The sequence below is a fragment of the Rhopilema esculentum genome, chromosome 2 (genome assembly GCF_057945365.1).
Source record: "Rhopilema esculentum isolate cy_ngs chromosome 2, ASM5794536v1, whole genome shotgun sequence".
Lineage (NCBI taxonomy): Eukaryota > Metazoa > Cnidaria > Scyphozoa > Rhizostomeae > Rhizostomatidae > Rhopilema > Rhopilema esculentum.
The window spans coordinates 2,454,896-2,475,045 of record NC_142816.1 but is presented as its reverse complement, the minus strand read 5'-3'; the positions used below and the strand labels follow the sequence as shown (position 1 = coordinate 2,475,045).

Here is a 20,150-nt window from a genome sequence, read left to right as displayed (position 1 = left end):
GAAATTTATCGATTTGCTTGTAGCATTTGAGCAGCAGTTATAACACAATGTTAATGTTTGCCAGATTTTGAAGACAGGTCTCTCACAACCACTACGAATTCAAATAGAAAGCTTTATAATTTTTACAAAACTGCACATCTTGTCTTTGGTTTTTGAAGATCTATCTATAAAGCATTTATCAATTTAAAAAACTAGTATAAACAATTATGAGTGTCTGCAAACAATTGCATGCGATGGCATACAATGCCTGCCAAAAGTACTTGAAGCACCCAGCGATTTGCGTTGCATTTGATATGTATCATTCCTTTTCCGAAAAAAAATAGCACTTCCACCCCCTTCCCCCTAAAACAATGTTGATAAATTAGAGAAATATATATATCATAAAAGAAGCGCAAAAGATTGTGCCTCCTAAAATCCTAGCCCGTTTGATAGTAAACCAACATTGTTCTGAAAGGGAGAGGGGGGCGATTGATTTTGACCTTGGAAATTGACGTCAGTATTCCAAGACTCTTGGCAGGCATTGTAGCTCGAATTTACGCGGAGTTCCACAAGAACGAGATCTCGGGCCTATTTTTAATGACTAAATTTGTGACGTTTTCTATCAATCACGTACAACACAAAGGTCGAACAAGTGAAAATATAGTGTTAAATGCGTCTGATACCAACATTAAAGGTAGTGGCCAAACAGACACTTTGCTGTTTCTAAAAAAGATTCAAGAGTTATCAACAGACATAATGAACAAAAGTATGGTCTTTAACACAGCGTCTACCACAATGATAGAAAGGAAATGTGCAATCGTTAATCAAGTGATTGCCTGTTGAACTAGAGAGTGAAGACACGGCTTCTCTAAGATCACACATCAGATCAAAAATGAATGACTATGCGTCGCACTTTAACGAAATATTAATAACTTTGCTATCAAACCACGCAGACTCTAATTATGCATGGTGGAGAAGACGAAAAAGTTGTTCTTTATACATGCCGTGTCTGGCAAGCTCTAGAATCTAGAAAATATTAAAATTCTTTACGACACTAACTTCATAATTACTTAATTATGAAGCATAATTACCAGATACGGTTTTCTTTTAAAACAGAATATGTCACTGACTTAACCTCATACCGTATTGATTAGTCACAGTCTCTACGTGAAAGTGGAAGCCAAAACGCAGTCTTTCCCCTATTGTGCTCAACTTTATATTCACCGGAGTGAAATTTACGCATCTTTGAGCTTGATCGATAATTATAAACAATTGAAACCAATCAGAGACAACTTTGATTTTGAATCATCATTCAATCTCAATAATTAAATCTTTTTGCCATTTCCGATAGTTTTTCGCTCTGCAGTTTTAAATTTCATCTACTACCGCAGCTAGGCCAGCCAAAGCGAGCAGCGTAATCCGTTAAGGCCAAAGACCTATTGTTTATCTGAGCCAATCATTGAGGGGAAAGACTACCTTAAATGGTTCGTGAAGAATAAACATTATCTGGACACTACACAGAGAATGCCAACACTAGGTGCCTAAGTTTTGCAAGATATCAATCTTTTTAGTGTTGAGAGTGAAAAAATGCTGCTTTCAAAAGCAGAAGAATATGTATGAAGAAACTCCACCGGCATTTCCAAAAATCAATTAATCTTTCGAAATCCCAAAAAAGATTTAAAGATCATGATTTAAAGAACTAGAGAACGACACCCTCTAGATAACTTTGTGGCTCCTTGCTGTTGATCCCAGGAGGTCAGACTTTCTTAAATTGTGAAAATCACATGATGATATGTGGCAGGTGTTTTTTTCTTTGAAATGCCATAATAAGATTCATACATCAATTATTCAAATACCTATCAAAAATCTTTGCATACAAAATATGTGTCATACTGTTATACACATTATGTTGAATTTTGTTTTTCATTTCATATTAAGCGTTTTTAAAATTTAAAAACAAAATTTATGAAAGTAAGCGCGAATTATTGAAAAAACCAAAATGAGATGAAATAGTTTGTAAAAAAATTGCAAACATCAAAATTTAAAAATGAATGAAATGTATAAAAATGTAAAATCAGGCAAAAGAATCTGTCAGCAATTTTTCTCACACCTAAAACCTTTAGAGTTGCGGGCTTTGTTCGTATACAGTGGAATCCTGCTAGAACGAACCCCGCATATTACGAACTTCTCACTATCCTGAGATCGACTCGACTCAGTATTACGGGCTCCCACGACGACGAACATTTTATCTGGTCCCTACATATCGGGATTTGTCTCACATGCAAAACCTCGTCCTAACTGGGTATCAATGAAAACATTTTTTACGTCATCAGCTGCACTGCGCTTGATGGAGCCACTTCTTTTGCAAACGAAAGAGGCAGTATAAAAGCTAAGTTTGTCGTAATAAATTGTTTACAACTATCAAAAGAAGAAATTTCTCGAAACCTTGACATTTTTCTAAAATCGAAATATTCTGTCATTCTTTGTCGTCACTTTAATTATGTTTGTAATTAAGTCAATGAAATAATTTCATTATCAATAACATTTCCGAGAAGTAAAAGTGAGGGTCCACAAATTTGGGGCATGGTTGTGGTAGCTGAAAATAATGTTCATGGCCACCATCCGCCGTCAAACCTTAATATTAACAAGACTCGTGAAATAACTATCTTGGTAGAATGTTTCATGCCGGTCTCCAATAATATTCTAGCACATTATTTGTCAGCGACGTTAGCTAGAATCACTGCCAAAAGTCTTGGAACACTAACGTAGGTTTTCAAAGGCAAATTCAGCCATCCCCCTCTCCCCCTAGGAACAATGTTGATTTACTATAGAAAAAAGAAAGGGGTTATGGAGTACGCTTTTTCTTGTAGATTGTTTGATATTTTTCTATACTTTCAACATTGTTTTGGGGGGAAAGGGGGGCGGAAGTGGTGGTAATCAAGAAAACAAATGAAAAATAGAAAAGCACAGCGCAAAGTGTTAGGTGTTCCAAATAATTTTGGCAGTAATTGTAGATCCTCCAGGATTAAATGTGCCGAGATGTATTTGTATCCCCTTTTCCAAACCCTTACAGATTGGGGAAAACACAAAATTTCGATTTGCGTATAATTATTCCAATCTGCTGCTGAAACATTGAGAAATATAAAGCTGTTATCTTTCAAAAACAGTTCGATTGTTTTAAGAGGCCAAGGAGCCAGAACGGTGCCAGATGTGATTTCAATTTCAACGTAGATATGAAAAAATGCAACCGATAAAGAATCAAGATGATTTAGAAAGATAAATTCCCACAAGTAGAAGTAATATGTAACAGCAGTAGCATTGAACATTTACCAATGAACAAATTCAAAGCAAGGCAGCTGTGCAGTAAGCATTCATGCATTTGGACATACAGCGACGCCGAAAAGGCGATTACGGCTATGAGGTGCTCGCAGTTTGGGTTGGTCCCAGTCCCCCTTTATAGGTTTGATTGTTACAGGTAAACTTCATCGAATTTTAGAACCGCAACAAGCATACAGTCGAGAAGTGCTTTAAAAATACTTCAAGAACTGCGAAGAGCACACCGTAAAAGAAGGCACTTCCCTGCTGTTTGCGATTTTATTTGATTCAATGCAAATAACGAATGGGCGACCTTAAGGTAGAGAAAGCAAATCAGGTTGTAAAGTTTTGCACAAAATGGACATGTTGTGACATATAAAAGGAGAGAATCAATGCAGCGACAGCCTGCATTTCAAGAACCCTTTGATTTATGTTGAAAAGCATTGAATTACACAGTCAAACTTGCATCATAGGGGTAGGAGAAAAAGGGGCTAGGAGGGCTGCAGCACCCCTAATGAGGCAAAATTTATCGCCAACTACATTCCACTCGGGCAATTCTATTTTGATATAGCAGTTATGTTCGGACAAGATCTATCCTAAGCCCCCTTGAAGTTTTGCATCCGGACCTGAAATCTCTTCGGACCTGAAAAACTATCCGATACAAGTGGTCTCCAACTTTCACATATGTAATTCTGAATTAAAGCAACTCAGAGTAAAAGACCGACACTAAAAACCCGTATCAAGCACTGCAGGAATACCCATTAGACACGGATTGAGCGTTTCTCGTAAAAACACAAGATTGGAATCACAAAGCTTTAGATAGGATGGCTCGATCTCACCTATCAGGCCATAGGAATACCCATATAATTTTCTTTTATAAACAGGCGCTTTATACTACCAGCTGAACAATGGATTTAATAGGTACAGCATCATGTGAGTAACAGTAAAGGCTCTTGCGCAACCGGCATGCTTAGCAGCAGCCGTATTGAGAAATGGGCTTTCTTTGTATTTTTATGCAGTACGATATTAGGCCAGTGTTTGAATTGTAACCGCAAAGCATGCCTGTTGCGCAAGAGCCTTTAATCATAGCGTTAGTGCATGTGCAATATCTAGAAATAGCTACGTTTATGCTTTTCAAGAGAGCCATCGAGAAGGAGCAATGTACTGACATCTTGGTTTTGTTTCAATGTCCCACTTTTCGCATGCAGGACTTCAAAGAAGTTACGGTTGCACAAATGTCGAACTTTTGAAATCCTATTTTTGCGATAACAATTACAAAATATTGGAATAGAATTAGCAACGACTAGACTGGGACCACGCAGTTTGGACCCAATTAAAAAATGTTTGACCTCTGCTTTTTTACTGTAGTGTATTAAAGCAGTCGGTATAAGAACGGTGTCCGTTTTGTTTGTTTCACAGCTTACATCATAATTGATTTCAACTTTGGTTGTTAACAGAAAAACCGTTTTGAATAACAAGCACCGGTTTTCGGAATAGAGAAGAATGATGTTTTCTAGAACAACTTTCCAAGTAAGAACTTTTCAGCTACGTGACATTGACAATCAGCTCTTCTTACTGGCTAATTTTTATACGCAATTGGGTACAACACTCAGTGACCAAAATGGTCAGATACATCCTTCCTTGTCAAGTTCCATTGAAAGATACATCAATAAACTATTTCCTTATTCAAGAAAAGTAGAAAAATTTCAGTACTGAAAGGTTGTAAGTCTAAAGGCTGTTGCAATGTGTAAAGGGATTCCTTGGAAAAATCCATCAAAACAATGGTTTCTTTTATAAGGAACTTATACATTTTCATTACTTTAAGGTTCATGTCAATCAATGGTCTTAAAAATTCAAAACTTCTCTGCGTTTCTACTGGAATAGCAGAAAAGTATCAGAAAATGTTACTGATTGTAATATGTTTTTCTATGCAATTATGAATCCCATCAAACTCTTTGGTATATTCAACGAAAAATTAAAGTTGTTTGCTCAGAACGGCACGAGGGTGAAAAGAACTATCATTGATTTAGTGGGTCTTTGAAGGCACAGGACACGATTTCTTGCAAAAGACGGTTTACTATTGATTTGGAAATTTTGTCTTCCTAAAAGCATCGGCCATTCTTGAGAAATATCTAGAATAGCCAGTACTCGATTCTTGTTGCGGCTTTGAAACAAAAAAAAGTTTACTATAGAAAGGTTGACCTAGGTCTTTTGACACTTAGGCCTTCTAAGTTTTGTCTGTTGTCAAAAAGTCTGAAAGCCCCAGTGTACTTCAATACTTAATGCAATGTGCATTATTGGAAGACAATTGAGAACCATCAATAAAAATTGAGAACTGATGAAACAGTAATTGAGTGATGGCATATCATAGAGTTCTTCAGTATCAATTTGACGGCACCTGCCTAGGTCGTTAGGCGATGAAGAAAACGCACATTTTCACACAAGTACAGTTATGCCTTTGTGGAAATGTCTTGAAGGCGATCGATCTCAAAACTAAATGAGGTGTTGGAGAAATCAAAGTGGAAACACGGTGATAATTATGAACATACTTGGTAGTTAATCTTTCTTGCTTTTCAGTTTATGCTTAGCTGACAGAGCAGACTGAACTTTGCACGATTTTGTATAACGTAGTAAGGTCTTCGCGTGATACTGGCCAGTAACAGGCAACACAACTTTGCAGAAGTTATGATTCAAGTTTTCAGCTATTTTGAAGAAGAATACGCCAGATTTGTTTAATATCCAAGAACTTCTGGATACTTGTTGTAGTCAAGGAACAATCGAATAGCAAATGCTTCATCATGCTTGACACAACCTTCACAAACAGAAGAAAGCAAAAGAAAGTTCAAAGCAATAAAGATTGCTTCTAACAAATAGGTGACCCATTCTACCAGGTCCCTGTATTAAATCAGCATTGCCTTTTAACATTCTTGTAGTAACCCTTAAAAACTATTACGGTTTACTCTTCGTTATAAAAAGGTGTTTGAAAACCAATCAACGTGATATGTCAGTCTACAGTTGATCACCTTGTTGTTCACCTAAAGGATATTTTTGCTACATATAGGCCAATGGCTATCCTTCACATACCGTATTTCATCTAGTGAATGCCGCCCTCTGATAAACGCCGCCCTCTATTGAACGCCGCACCTTCAGCCAACCATTTGGAAAGAACACTGCCCTCTAATAAACATCTGAAAAGCGACGTTCATTAGAAAACACACCACTATTCGAAAGCTATGAGAGTTTTTATGTCATAGAGACAAAGACTCTGACGAAGGCAGGGTTATTGACATTCCTTGACATTTCCATAACGCAAAGACATTTTTCGTGAACTTTCAAAAATTGTTCCCACAATCTTTACTATGTCTTTTTGGAAAAGGAAACATTGTTAAAAGTCTGCTTTTATTTTTTTTCATCGCATTTTTCATTTGAAAAACTGTTCATTTTGTATTAAACGCCGCCCTCTATTGAACGCCGCATCTAAAATTTGGAGTTTGTAATAAACACAGCGGCGTTCTTTAGAGGAAATACGGTATGCTCGTCATTAGTTTACTTGCTCCTTCGACAGTAAGAAGTTAAACTCAATAATTTCAAGACATTTCGTTTTCATACATCAATTTTGTAGAATTTTTTAATCAATAGGCTGATTAATTGAATCTTAAATATTGATAAGCGAAAAAAATCCGCATGTTTCTCGAGCAATAAGACAACCATTGTCAACCTTGGATTGGTCGGTTTCAAATATTTTTAACATGTTGAAGAGATCTGTGTTTCTAGTTGAAACCTGTGCTCTAAGGAGAATCATATATCTGACCACGAAAATTAAGACTTTAATCATTGTGCCCATGAACATTTCTAGCAAAGCTGGTTTAATCTTTGTGCACAGCCTGAAGTAACACCAAAGAAAATCTTAGTCTTCTTCAGTTTGAAAAGCTTTTGAAGATCTTTCTTCGAGTGCTGGGTTTGTTTGGATAATGGTTCGCAGCAAGATTATTATATTTCAGTCATAAAACAGTTTATTTTGCAAAAGATTAAAAAAAATATTAATATGGATGAAGCAAATGAAAACTGGTTTTCTTTCAGAAGAGAGCCTCACAATATGTATTCGACATCAGCCAGTCTGGGTTGCAACATCACATCAAATCAAGTCATATCAAGCTGCGACGATCATTACGGTGAGTGTTCACTTTCAATACTGAACATCTATTCATAATTCTTTAAGAAAAAAACTGTTTTATATCAAACAAAACGGGCTGTTAAAGGGTCACCAAGGGTTGCAAATGTAACGACAGAAATATCGCAGTATTTTGTCAACTACATTTGTTTATTATTATCACTTTTAAATGTGTTTAAAAATCTTCTGTGGCTATGATTCAATATAAGACAAATCTATTATGAATTTCTATTCATAACAAATCTTTTTTTAACAATTATCACAAACCTACTTTGTTTAAAAACTACCGTACACAAAAAACAAACAAACAGCCACATTATACGAATAGATACAATCCTTGTCACAGAAGCGTAGAGAAAAGAAGTAAGTAGGATTGTAGTATAATGTGAAAACAAAGACAGGATATACACCATTCGTATTTTCAACCAAGAGATCACATATAGGTAAAATATGGTAACAGAAACGCACCCCATTCCCGTCCTCACGTGAAAATAATGAGAATCAGCAGCACTATCCCTTTTTTGATTTCAATGCTAAAAATTTATTTTATGTCTGCTGAATACCAAATGCTAAAAAACTAATCTTTAGAAAAACAGACGTGCAACATGATATAAAATTAAATCTTTAAGATCACAAGGAGCTCTTCTTTCTATTCGTACATGTCAATTAAACAGGAAAAAGGTGTCCAATCTTTATATAAAAGATTCCCGAGCATTTTCTTAAGGTAACATGGATGTTTTTGTATGGATGTACTAAATCTTTTTGTTCATTTGAGGCTCGGTTTGAATAGAGGGTTTGCAATAAAAATTAGTTTTATGACCAAAATCGTCATTTCCATTAAAAGCTAAAAAGGAGTTTCTTTAAAACCTGTGTTATTAATTGCTGTTGACAAATAATAACACAGTAACAAATACTTAATAGTAACAAGACGGGTTTATGCGACCTTTAGCTACAATATTTTCCACTTGGAACACCCAGCAATTTCTAATGCATTTAGTATCTTTTATTTGCTTAACGAAACAAAATTACTACCTCTGTCCCTTTCACATTAGAACAATATTGATAGCTTAGACCAACATCAAACAAGTAACGCAAAATAAAATACTCCCTAATCTTATACACTGTTCTATAACTAAACCAATATTGTTGCTTGGGGGAGCTTTGGTGGCTGAGTTTGACCTTGAAAACTGATATCAGTGTTCCAAGACTTGCTGGCATTATAGAAGCGACCTCCAGGAGATGATTAACATAAAACATAAATTTCCAGGAAAGGCAGCGACCCAAATTTATCAACGACTGTGAATTCGTTATATCAAATGGGTACTTTATGCTCATTAGATATTTAGATACGATACTCAGATACTATCTTAGATACTATCCTAACAATCTTTTTTGGGAACTTGACACAGAAGTTGGCTGCAGCCAGACTAAGATCGTGTCCTGTGCCAAAACTTTGTTTTGAACTTTTTCAAACGTCCTCTGCACAACAGCAAAACATTAAATAGTCTTTATTTGAAGCAAAAAGTTTACGTCGATGGACAAATTCTGTTTGATAGGTAAAACAATTTTTACGCGGACAGTACAGAAATAAAATAAAAAGATGGTGGCAAATAGTGTCTACTGTGGAAAAGAGTCTCTAAATCTTATGGCTTTTTGGGAGAAAGGGTGGCAATGGATTTGGTTCTATGTCAAAATGCTTTATATTTAGTCATCAAATCAATATTCACCGCCAAAACACAGTCTCGTCCCCATAAAAGTTATTTTCAATAAGAGGTTTCTTCTTTCAACTAAACTAACAGTCTGTCATCTTATTATTGCATACAATTATTATCCGACTTCTATTCGCCCATGATACCCAGAGGAAGGATGCAAGTTACTTACGAATGCTACTTTTCAGCTTTTCTTTGCTTTCTTCGATGAAGGCCTATACTTCGAAAACAGATCTTATATGGTATTCTATGAATTCTTGAATCCCCAATATTGGATAATTTACCATTAAATGTATATCTTGCTTCCTAAATAAACAATGAAGCGTTGAGTGGTGCACCATTTGAGTAGCAGGTGTCAGTTCTGATAGGATATCTGAAAGATTCAGCCATGTACAATCAAAAGCATTAGCACTATTAAATAGCAATCAAATGTTACAGGCAAACAATTTCAGAATTACGATAGTAGAATTTTGATGAAAAAACCTTTACATATTTCACTCAATAATTTTAGCAGAAACTCTTTTCAAAAATTCAGCTTGGTGGGTATATATACAAACTTACTGTAAAAAATATTCGATAATAAGCCCGTCAAAGACCTATAACTGTTGTTTGTTGGCAGCTTTAGGAAAATCTGCATAGGTATCCTATACAAGAACGATTTATGACGGCTCTAAACTGGATGAGGCCTCAGTTCTTTTAGGTACTAGAATAAACTACATAAATTTTGCCTTTTGATAAGAGAGAGTAAAGAAATTGAATTTGGTTGCGAAGGAAATCTTTATAATGTCTAAGGGTGGAGAAGGACGGGTCAAAAATCTAAAAAAATCAATAAAGATGTCAAAATCAAATTCAAATTAAAAATTCATTTTATATTCAGCAACTTAGTTACAAATTTATGACAATAAGATAATTTTATAGTAATTTACATTCCATATAACTAATAGTTTTAACAATATATAGTTGCCTTTGAAGTTGAGAGCAACCGGATCGGTTTTCGAGATGTTACCATGAAAGAAAATTTTAGCTATTCTATAAAGAACCCTTTGTTAAGAATAAAACGACTGAGCTTTGACTGGTGGAAAAGGGAGGTACTTTATTAATATTGCAACAAGAAGTATAACAAACTAAACGAATTTTAAGTTGCATGATATAAAAATTTGCATGTACAGGAACTGACCTAGACATTAATCCGCAACAAACAGTCCCAATATATCAGAAATAAAAACCTTTCTGAATCTAGTAAAATTACTTTATGAAAAACCGCCGTCTTCTGTTTTTTATCGTTTCGATTGTGTTTCTAAAGACAGATGCAAAGTGATTCAGAAATTTTGAAGGGAAATAAATAATATATTTGTAGCAAAATGGAAAGCTGCCCAAGTATTTTCTCTTGCATCTTTTCACCCCATCCATCGTTTAGCTATATTTCTGAATTACAACTCACTATGTTAATCTAATGCAAGTACCTAAATAATGATTGAAGAATGCTCACAAAGATTTTTTGGTAAAACACAGTAGTTACTAGAAGGATAAAGCCTTTTTATAGTCTTAGCCACGACTGAGAGTTCTAACCTATACTATTACATGTTATACAAAAATGGATTAGAAAAAGATAAGGAAGATTTTCATGAAACTGACGATATATCTACTGCATTAACAACGAACTTAAAAAAATATAACAACGATTGAGACATTGTAAGAAAGGCTATTCTTAGCAAAGCGCTAAAAACAACTCCGGATACAAAGCATCCTGTGAAAAGATCTGGTGTTACACATATAGGCGTTTCTCAGCTAAACTTACATGAAAGAATACAAACACAATGCAGGGCCTGGAGAATAATGGGAGTTAACAAGAGCTAGAAAGTGAAGTTTCACTACAGCAGGTACTCTACAGAAATCTAAATTAGACACAGTTGGTGGCATCAATTAGAATTTGGTAAAAAATCCCGCCACATGAAATTTCATTTGAATTGAGATTACGGAGAGTATCTAAGCCACATCAATAAACAAAACATTGAAGAAACATGGCATCTTCTTGGTTTTGAAGTAATTGGTTGAAATGGCGCACGTAACGAATGCAGTTACTTTGACAAAAAGGCGAAGTAGTCTTGGAAATGGCCTCGATGTTGGCCTTAATGGCATGAAATTATCTTCAGGTATGTTGGATTAGAGAAAATACGTTAACTATGGCGCACAAAGGAAAGCCCTTCTTCACGGCACAGTAAAAAGTAAACAAGACCGTTTGCGATTACTTAACAAGCGAAATGATATGAAACAAATGCTTGGCTTGTAAATTAGACTTCAGTATATCAACGCTAAATAAGTATCAGGTCGAGCTATAGGGATAAACATAAAAGCACGACTTCAAATAACTTAATATAATGGATTGTGATTTTGTAATTTATCACTTTAACACAACCAGCTTGTTTTGGAGAAACTAGAATATTCATCTTAATGAAATCAAGTCTCGTTACAAGAGATTAAAAAGAAGTTATTGCAAATCATCTATAAATAACTCATCTCAGACACTTTCATGGACAAAAACATATCCAAACACCGAATTCTTATGGGTGTAATTAAGACGAACTGCTTTAGTTCTAAATTATCTCTCCTGATGTTTTAGTGATAAAGATTCACCGATATTGAAATCTTTACAGTTTCCAGCGTGTCAAGAACGCGTGTCGAGCAAGATAACGGAGGTAATTCCTCTAAGAAATAGCAACTAACTTCATCTTGCGGTCTTCCATGAGAAAGTAAAAATGAGGATAAAGGGGAGTAAGAATATTGTTTAGGATGTTAGATCGTCGACCAGGCACAGATTCGGCCCGCAACATTTAGTCTCGTTCAGTCCTTCTTAGATTTTACATCCAACTAACATTTAGAACATCTTAAAGAAATTCCTAAACTACAAGTGTGTCATAATAAACATTGCTCTGGTGGGAGCCAAGCTTTACGAAACATGAATACGGTTAAAAACATGGAAACTTAGAGAAACACAAATAGGATTTAAGTCTTTTTCGATGTATCATCTCCAGGCATTGTAAACACTTTCTCGTTGTTACTTGCGATAGATTTCCGCACAATTTTTGTTCTTTAACAAAACCTAGTAGTAAGACTCAGTTCTAATTTGGTTTTCAGGACATTTTCTTGGGTTATAATAGGCGATTTAGTTTGGAAAATTCGCTAAATATTAATGAGGATACTTAAAGACAGCTGCCACAAACTTTTCAGAGCATCGAACTACGGCTGACTTTTAAGTGTATACAAAATATAACAGAGCACTAATATCATCGACGAATATTAACTCATGTAGCAACCTAATTGATATTTCTCGCCAACTGAATATTCAATCAATTATTGATCAACTAATTGTGAGGTGATTAATTGATACTTCAGTGATATTGCATGGCATTGCAAGTTAATGAAAAGCAGAAAGCTATCAAATATGATTCTCTCTCTGAAGCCAGTAAGAAATAAAAAATAGAAATTTTATAATGTAATCTTAAGCAAGTGTTCGTTGCTTTACCAAGAAAACGAATAACAAATGGTTGAAATAACAACATCAATGTAATTTCAAATAAAGGAAATGTGATAGATTGTGCAACAGATGTTCATAATATGATCAACGCTGGAATGACGCGAGGGAAAATACACCAGTCTAAGCTACTGGCTGGAAAAGTTTTCTATGCTAACCGCAAAGACAGATAAACACCTGATCTTGAAACTTATTCCGCTCCGGTCTATTAAAAATTTTAAAGTTTTTGAGATAAAGATAAAGATATTGGAAAATATTGCTTCTTTTCACAGGTATACTTTTAAAAAAGGATAGAATAGTTTGTTTGAAGAATAGCTCTAGATTAAAGATACTGTGAATTTTAGAAGGGTGTCCGAAAGTGCGTCATCTTGCTGTCTCAATAGAACACACACTCAGTTGTATGGTCGCTTCTACATTAGAACATTAAATAGCGGACACCTCACCTATAAGACCAGTTTTACTGCTCGTTACAAGAAGATATCAGATCTCTAAATGTTTCTTCACAAGTAAAACTTAAATAGAGCGTACACCTAAAGGATCGCAGTTACTGTCCATTATATACTGACGTCCTTTCGTTTTGGCCTGCTTCTACAGTAAAACCTATACCTTTTAAGGCAGGGGCGGATCAAGAGTTAAATCTGACTGTCTTACAAAGAAGAAAAAAAGTATTCATAGGCTGGGTTGGTCAAAAGGGGTAGTCACAAAAAATACTTTTTGTAAAATGGCATAGTTATATAACAATGTTTGAATCATAGTTTTAACAGTCTCCTAAAGCAAAAACTTTAACCATGAATTTGTAGGTGCTTTGTATACATATTGTGTCTTGCAGATAAAAGAACACACTTTGCAAGAGAAGAAATCTTTGACCTTCGTGTATATTCCTTTTTACTCCATTACAAACTTAATCCTGTTGATTGTTTCAAGTGTTGTTTTATGAATCTCTGATCTATTTTCGTGCTGGGAGAATGCCTCATCCTAATCAAACACACCTTTATGAATTTTATCTGATATAGAGTTGTCAAGTGATGACGTCTCAAAATCTATTTTTAGAATTTTTGAAATTGTTTCCCCATAACTTGAAAGAGCATTATGAAATACTTTAAATTTACAAAATCAGTTGAAGGTATTACGAATTGGCTGAGATATGACCAGATGAGCACAAGCTCTGGCCCCATCAAACCTCTGTAATTTGGTCTCAGTTCATAACTTTATGACCTGAGTCAAAATAAAAGTAATCCGTTAGCAAACTTCAAATCTCTTATTGGCCATAGCTTACCCGATTTTTGACAAATTTAACTGATTTTGCATGTATGGGAGAATTTCATGATGTTCTTTTATGTTATATGGTCAACATTCAAAAATTCCAAAAATAATTTTCTTGTTACGTTACACTTGAGAACTCTATTGTGGCCCAAATCACATTAGGAAATATTTGTATTAAAATACTTCATTCACAGATTTTTGGAAACATTTGATCAGTGAAAGCAAGCAAAACTGTCATTTTGAATTATTGCTACCATTATAAAAGATAATGGTTCATAGACACTTTTATAGATTATTTACAGAAAGTAAATAGGTATCTTTTTGAAAACATCTAACCTGCATCTGGTATGAGCTTAAGCCTATTTTAATGCCTACATTTTTTTTAATAGCCGCCATTTTGCAACTGATTCGTCATTTTGAAAATTGGGAAAAAATTCAGAAGTCTCGAAGTAAAATTTGATTCTACAATGTCTTGACCCTAAAACCGGTTTCAGGGTCACTTTTACCTAAAAATGTTTCCGATTTTTTTGGTTTTAGACCTGTCTATCTTGACTGTGACTTTGTTTGAAGCCCACAAATACAGTTTTATTAAGTTCAATAAATGCCTATTCGTTGTTCTTATTGCTTCACAACTTTCAATGGCATGAACACTTTCCAAAGCGTGGTTAACAATAGGGTTCTTTAGATTTTGCCATCAAACACTCCTAAGCCTGGCACTGGATAAATAAAAGGAGAATTTCAAAAGAAGTTGAAACACCTGTCATAAAACTGAAGTATAGCTGCCTATTATGACATCACCGCGAAGCAGAAAAGAATTTCTTTACCGCAGCTACTAGTCAAGCGACCATTTTAGCAAACATCACTTCAAAGTCATCAAATTTAGAGACTATGGAACTGAATACGCTATATTAAAAAGGAGGTTATTCATTGTCAATTTTACATTGTGATACATTGTGTTATTGTAAAACCTCATTTCATACTAAATGAAGAATTGATCATATTTAAACGATATTAGGAAACCAATATAAGTGACAGGACATTTTTTAAATCATTTTGAAACAACGAGAGTTTGTCACAAATTCGTTGCTACTAGAATGACTTGACGATTTTGGAATGACGCCATACACAATCTAATTACAGATTTGTCACTACAAACAAACAAAAAATTATAAATCATTTAGAAGAGCCCTTGAGATACTGTCATTCATTAGTATTAGCGATGCTGGCTTGAAACAATTAAGCCTCCTTGTGAACTGATTTTTCTTACGAAACTAAGCTCAGAATTACCACTCAGTTTCTAAATTTTTTCTTAATTCCAGCACTACAATTTTTTATAAGTTTCGAAAATAACTACTGCTAAAACAAAAACGAGACAACAGAAAAAAGCACACCCAAAAAATCACAAGATGATCTCCGCTCTATTTATCTATGTTAAGTAACATAGAAAATAGGTACCCAATCGACCAAAAAATCATTTTCAACCAATTTTTAAAAGAGAAATGGTCAGTTCAAAAAGGTTATTAACTTTTTGGTCATCTTAGGGCTAGGGTCCTGACAGACCAGCAGAGTTGCTGTCAGTTTTCGGGTAGTTTCTCAGTTCCTGGATTCTTTTTAAAGGCCTTGACGGTAGGAATAAAGTGTCTGATTTTTAGGGTTTTTCATCATTAGGATGCGATGAACTATTTAATACATTGTTTTTTCTATGAAAAGACTTTCCAAGGCATGTGTAATCCACATTTGCTTTGCTGTCAATTAAACAAATGTCTTCGATATACAATCTCTTGAATAAACATTTAGTAAATTTTGAAGGCTACTTTTCTTCAATAATTTTGCGAGTAACTCAGAGAAAAAAGAAAATTTTTAAAGAATTGAAAATACTGGTCCACGCAGACCCGGATAACAAAATGGTAACTACGTCAGGATGAATTCGAAGACTGAAAATACAAATTTCTGATAATGATTTTTATCGGTTCTAGCAATTTTTTTTTAATTTAGTTTTTAATATCCCTGTTGGGCAACCTCAGAATAATCAAACGGCATTAAACCCACAGGTAATAAAAACAAAAGAAATTAAAAATGAAAGATGACTCAATGATTAAAGGCCTTAAAAGCCAAACCAGAAACAGGTGAAATATGATAGATACCGCAGGGTTTGTTGTCATGGAAATATGTGTAAGACAGATCTGTGCATGATGTGATAAAGATTTGAATTAAACATTAGTCAAACATATTGACTGGTATTTTTATAATAATGCTCTGAACCTGGCAAAATGTATAGCTTTATGTCAATAGAGATGCTTCGTCAGATACTGGGCTTGCTATTGGAATCTAGTTTCAGAGAAATAGGTCGTTAATTACTGAACTTTTTACATAAAATAAACATTCTATTAAAATATTGATAGAAGAGGCAAGATGTCTCCTGGGCTGTAAACCCTACATACGTCAGCGACTATCCTTTAGACCTGTTACATGGCTGTTCAACGTAAATGAACGCACAGTTGAGAGTTATAAAACAAAGACAAATTCTGGCACGAGTCTCAATAATGGAAGCAAAATGGAATGAAATTAAGCTTTGACATGAATTCACAAATAAATAAGGATATTCAGAAGTGATCCTAGGTGAATTGAATTGCATCTTTTTATGTATACTGACACCTGTTAACCAACTTGTTCGCCATTTAGATGTCAACATTACTAACTTCAACTATCGTAAAAACCGGACCACAAACATTCCAAGTCTCCAGGGCAAGAGGACAAACCATTTCGTGTTCTGGTAGTGTAAGTAGTCGGGAATAAAATTGCATTTGTCCATATTAACTTGCCAATGAAAACATTCAACAACCAATGTAAACTGCACACCTCACATCTCGACTAAAAGGAATGCAAAATTTCTGACAGAAGGGGGCGTATAAAACAAGCTATATCAAGTAATAATTTCCTTTCATTTCCTATATGGAGTTTTTCAATTCGTGAAAATCTCGTAATTTGAACTCTTTCGTATCAATGCCTGCATCACGGAAGCAAGTGGGACGGCAGGTCCTCTCCTACGTAAATTTAGAGACAGAGACAGGAAGATACCCCTTATTCCCGATACGACCATTTGGGTTGGAGAATCAAAATTGACCCACTCCATCACAGCTTGTCTCTTTCCATTACCGTTTCTTTTAGGCGACTTCTATGGAAACTCTATTTTCTCATGGCAAACGAAAACTAAAAATTAAAAACGACTCGGAGATAATGAAATTTAATGTAAACAAGATATAACAAACGTCATAACTATTTTGGGAAAATTTACCATTATCTTTCTTATTTAAGGAATAAATTGTGTTGAAATAAAATAAAATAAGACAAAATATATTTTGTAGATTCATGTTTATGGACAAACACAAGATGCATGATTTCTATTTTGTCAAAGCATTTGGTAATTAGATAATTCGAGATACTGTTTTGAATGCAGGAAATGAAAATTGAAATAATTCAAACTAGCACACTTTTTCTACAGTGTAAAAAAATTTGCCTCTCTTCCCTACCTTGGAATCTTTACCAAATTTCCCATGATGTTACTGACATCGCTCCACCTCCATGAACACAAATTAAAATGAATGGCGAACAGTATTATGCATGAGCTGACTCCAATACAGCTTCACCACCACGCACTAATACGCCAGGCTACATGATTACCTTTCATTTATTGACAAGGAATATATGGGAAAACGAGTGCACGAAAAAGCTTCCTGTTTTTGCATACATTGCAGCTTATCAAAGATATCAACATCATCACTGCTAAATATATTTTCATAATTTTACGACGATAGACAAAACTTCACTAGCAGTTCTTTTAATCTAGTTGATCAGTCTAATTCGCCTTTTAAAACAAGCCGCCATTCAGAAATTAAACTTATTAACCCGCTAGTATGCCATCTGCAGGGAACTTTGCTTACTAGTAAAGTCACTTCCACGAAGAAAGGCTCGAGTGAAGAGTATGCACACTTTGATACGGTAGACTTCTTCTCGTCCTTTAAAATCGGGTTTCCAAGGCAACATAAGCTCGCATCGCAGAATTCTGTTTCCAGTAGTTCGGTGTTCCACACTTTAGCTCGCAAAGTTTAACCAGGGCTCCTGGTTGAAAAAAGAAACCAGCTTCTATCCCCTCATTATCGTAAAACGCATTTAAACGTCAAGTTTTGCAGGTCCGTTTTTCCGATCTTAAACTAAGGATTGCCAAGGGCCGAATCAATGTGCAGGGCGACAGGGTTTGGGTTAGATCTGCAAAGCTCCTAGCAAAGATGCCTGAAGCTTAATAAGTACGCTAAGGTGCATGAATACAGCAATGCAAGATCCATAAGCCAGTAAAGAATAATGAATGCTAAAACTAAACACGGTAAAACCAAGTTAACAAATACAGCGATGGTTTTTCGTCTCTTTTTCAAAGGTTCAATCCAATTTTCGAGGCTGCTATAAATTTTTCGGTATTCCATATAAATTATGCATAAGTCGAATAGGTCATCAATAATTGAAAAGAGTCTATCAGCGACTGCAGATTTTTGAGTCTTCTAAAAACCTCTGCACAAAGGTAGTCTTGAAACTGTTTTTCTGCTTGCCCATACTTTGGGCATTGGCCAAGCTGTTGTTTAGAACGAAATCGGAGTTAAACTGAAAACTAGGTCAGAAAAGTCTTTATAGGCAAACAACGACGCACATTAGCTGGCACCTGCTACGCGCGGACACTGTCTGGATTACTCAAAACTTGTGTATTTTCCAGCTGATCTCCAGCCTACTTTACTACTGAATTTGTGGAATGCGGTCGTCTTATACACATGTGTTTTTCTTTTCATAGAGGCCTCGTGGAAGAGTCGCATGCAAGTCAGTGCACCAAATGACGCTGAAAACATGAGCATTACTGGGCTTCCAAACACAACAAGTGGAGCTACAATTAACGGGCCTATTTCATCGTCACGCAGTAACAATATAACTGCATTCAGATCGCAAAACCATAACACAACACCTAGTTCGTCGGAAAGAATCGTAATAAATGTATCTGGACTTAAATTCGAAACACATAGAGAAACGTTAGAACAATATCCAGATACGCTACTAGGTAGTCAAGCAAAGAGATCGCGATATTACGATGACGGTCGCAGGGAGTATTTTTTCGACAGAAATCGCCCTGCTTTCGATGCGATTTTATTCTACTACCAGTCATCAGGGAAATTATTACGACCACCCAATGTCCCCATGGATGTTTTTGCGGACGAAATTCGATTCTATGAACTCGGAGATGAAGTATTACAAAGAGTAGAAAGAGACGAAGGATACATCGAAGAGGAAGAGCCTAACCTACCACAGAATGAGTTACAGCGAAAAATTTGGCAGCTTTTCGAATATCCGGACACGTCCATTGGAGCCAGAATAGTGGCAGTGTTCTCTGTGTTTGTGATTACCGTGTCTATCGTTACGTTTTGCATAGAGACTCTGCCTAGCTTTAGGTACACTGAAGTGACAAGAACGGTGGGAAACATTACGAAAACGGAACGCATTGAAATTCAGGACGATAAAAAGATGCCTTGGTTCGCTATTGAGTCTGCATGTATAGTATGGTTTACGTTTGAGTACGTGATGCGATTCTTATCAGCTCCACAAAAATGCCAATTTGTCCGCTCCTTTCTGAACCTTATTGATGTTATTGCTATATTACCGTTCTATATAACATTACCGATGGAATCAAGCAGTGTTGGATCACTGGGCGTGCTTCGTGTAATTAGGCTCGTCCGTGTATTCCGAATTTTCAAATTAAGCAGGCACTCGCGAGGCCTGCAAATCCTGGGACATACGTTGCGTGCAAGTCTCAGGGAGCTGGGGCTGCTAATTTTCTTCTTACTCATTGGCGTCATACTCTTCTCTTCTGCCGTCTATTATGCCGAAGGCGGCGAAAAAGAGACCTTTCGGAGCATCCCTGATGCATTTTGGTGGGCTGTTGTTACAATGACAACGGTTGGCTATGGGGACATGAAACCTGTCACAGTATGGGGCAAAATCGTTGGCAGCTTATGTGCCATATCTGGTGTGCTGACAATAGCACTTCCAGTGCCTGTCATTGTCTCCAATTTCAATTATTTCTATCATAGGTGAGTATCATTAATACAATTTGATTATAAAATTCCAAATACGTGAAACGTTTGTT

General features: G+C 35.5%; 2 protein-coding genes across 17 annotated transcripts in view; one reads left to right on the top strand and one right to left on the bottom strand.

Moving 5' to 3' along the window:
- LOC135695309 (uncharacterized) overlaps positions 1 to 20,150 on the bottom strand; it is a 65,837-nt gene that overhangs the window by 32,054 nt on the left and 13,633 nt on the right. The gene's annotated exons all lie outside the window — the stretch shown is intronic.
- Positions 1 to 20,150, top strand: part of LOC135695299 (potassium voltage-gated channel subfamily A member 1) — a 62,873-nt gene that overhangs the window by 35,140 nt on the left and 7,583 nt on the right. For 8 of the 15 annotated variants that reach the window (XM_065214328.2, XM_065214326.2, XM_065214327.2 and 5 more), the window contains 2 exons: positions 7,375 to 7,466; positions 18,807 to 20,094. In XM_065214328.2, the coding sequence (XP_065070400.2) occupies positions 7,375 to 7,466; positions 18,807 to 20,094 (1,380 nt within the window). Of the gene's footprint in view, positions 1 to 19; positions 5,847 to 7,374; positions 7,467 to 7,488; positions 11,328 to 13,535; positions 20,095 to 20,150 lie in introns of those variants that run through there. The other 7 variants (XM_065214329.2, XM_089109020.1, XM_065214336.2 and 4 more) reach the window with 6 other exon arrangements.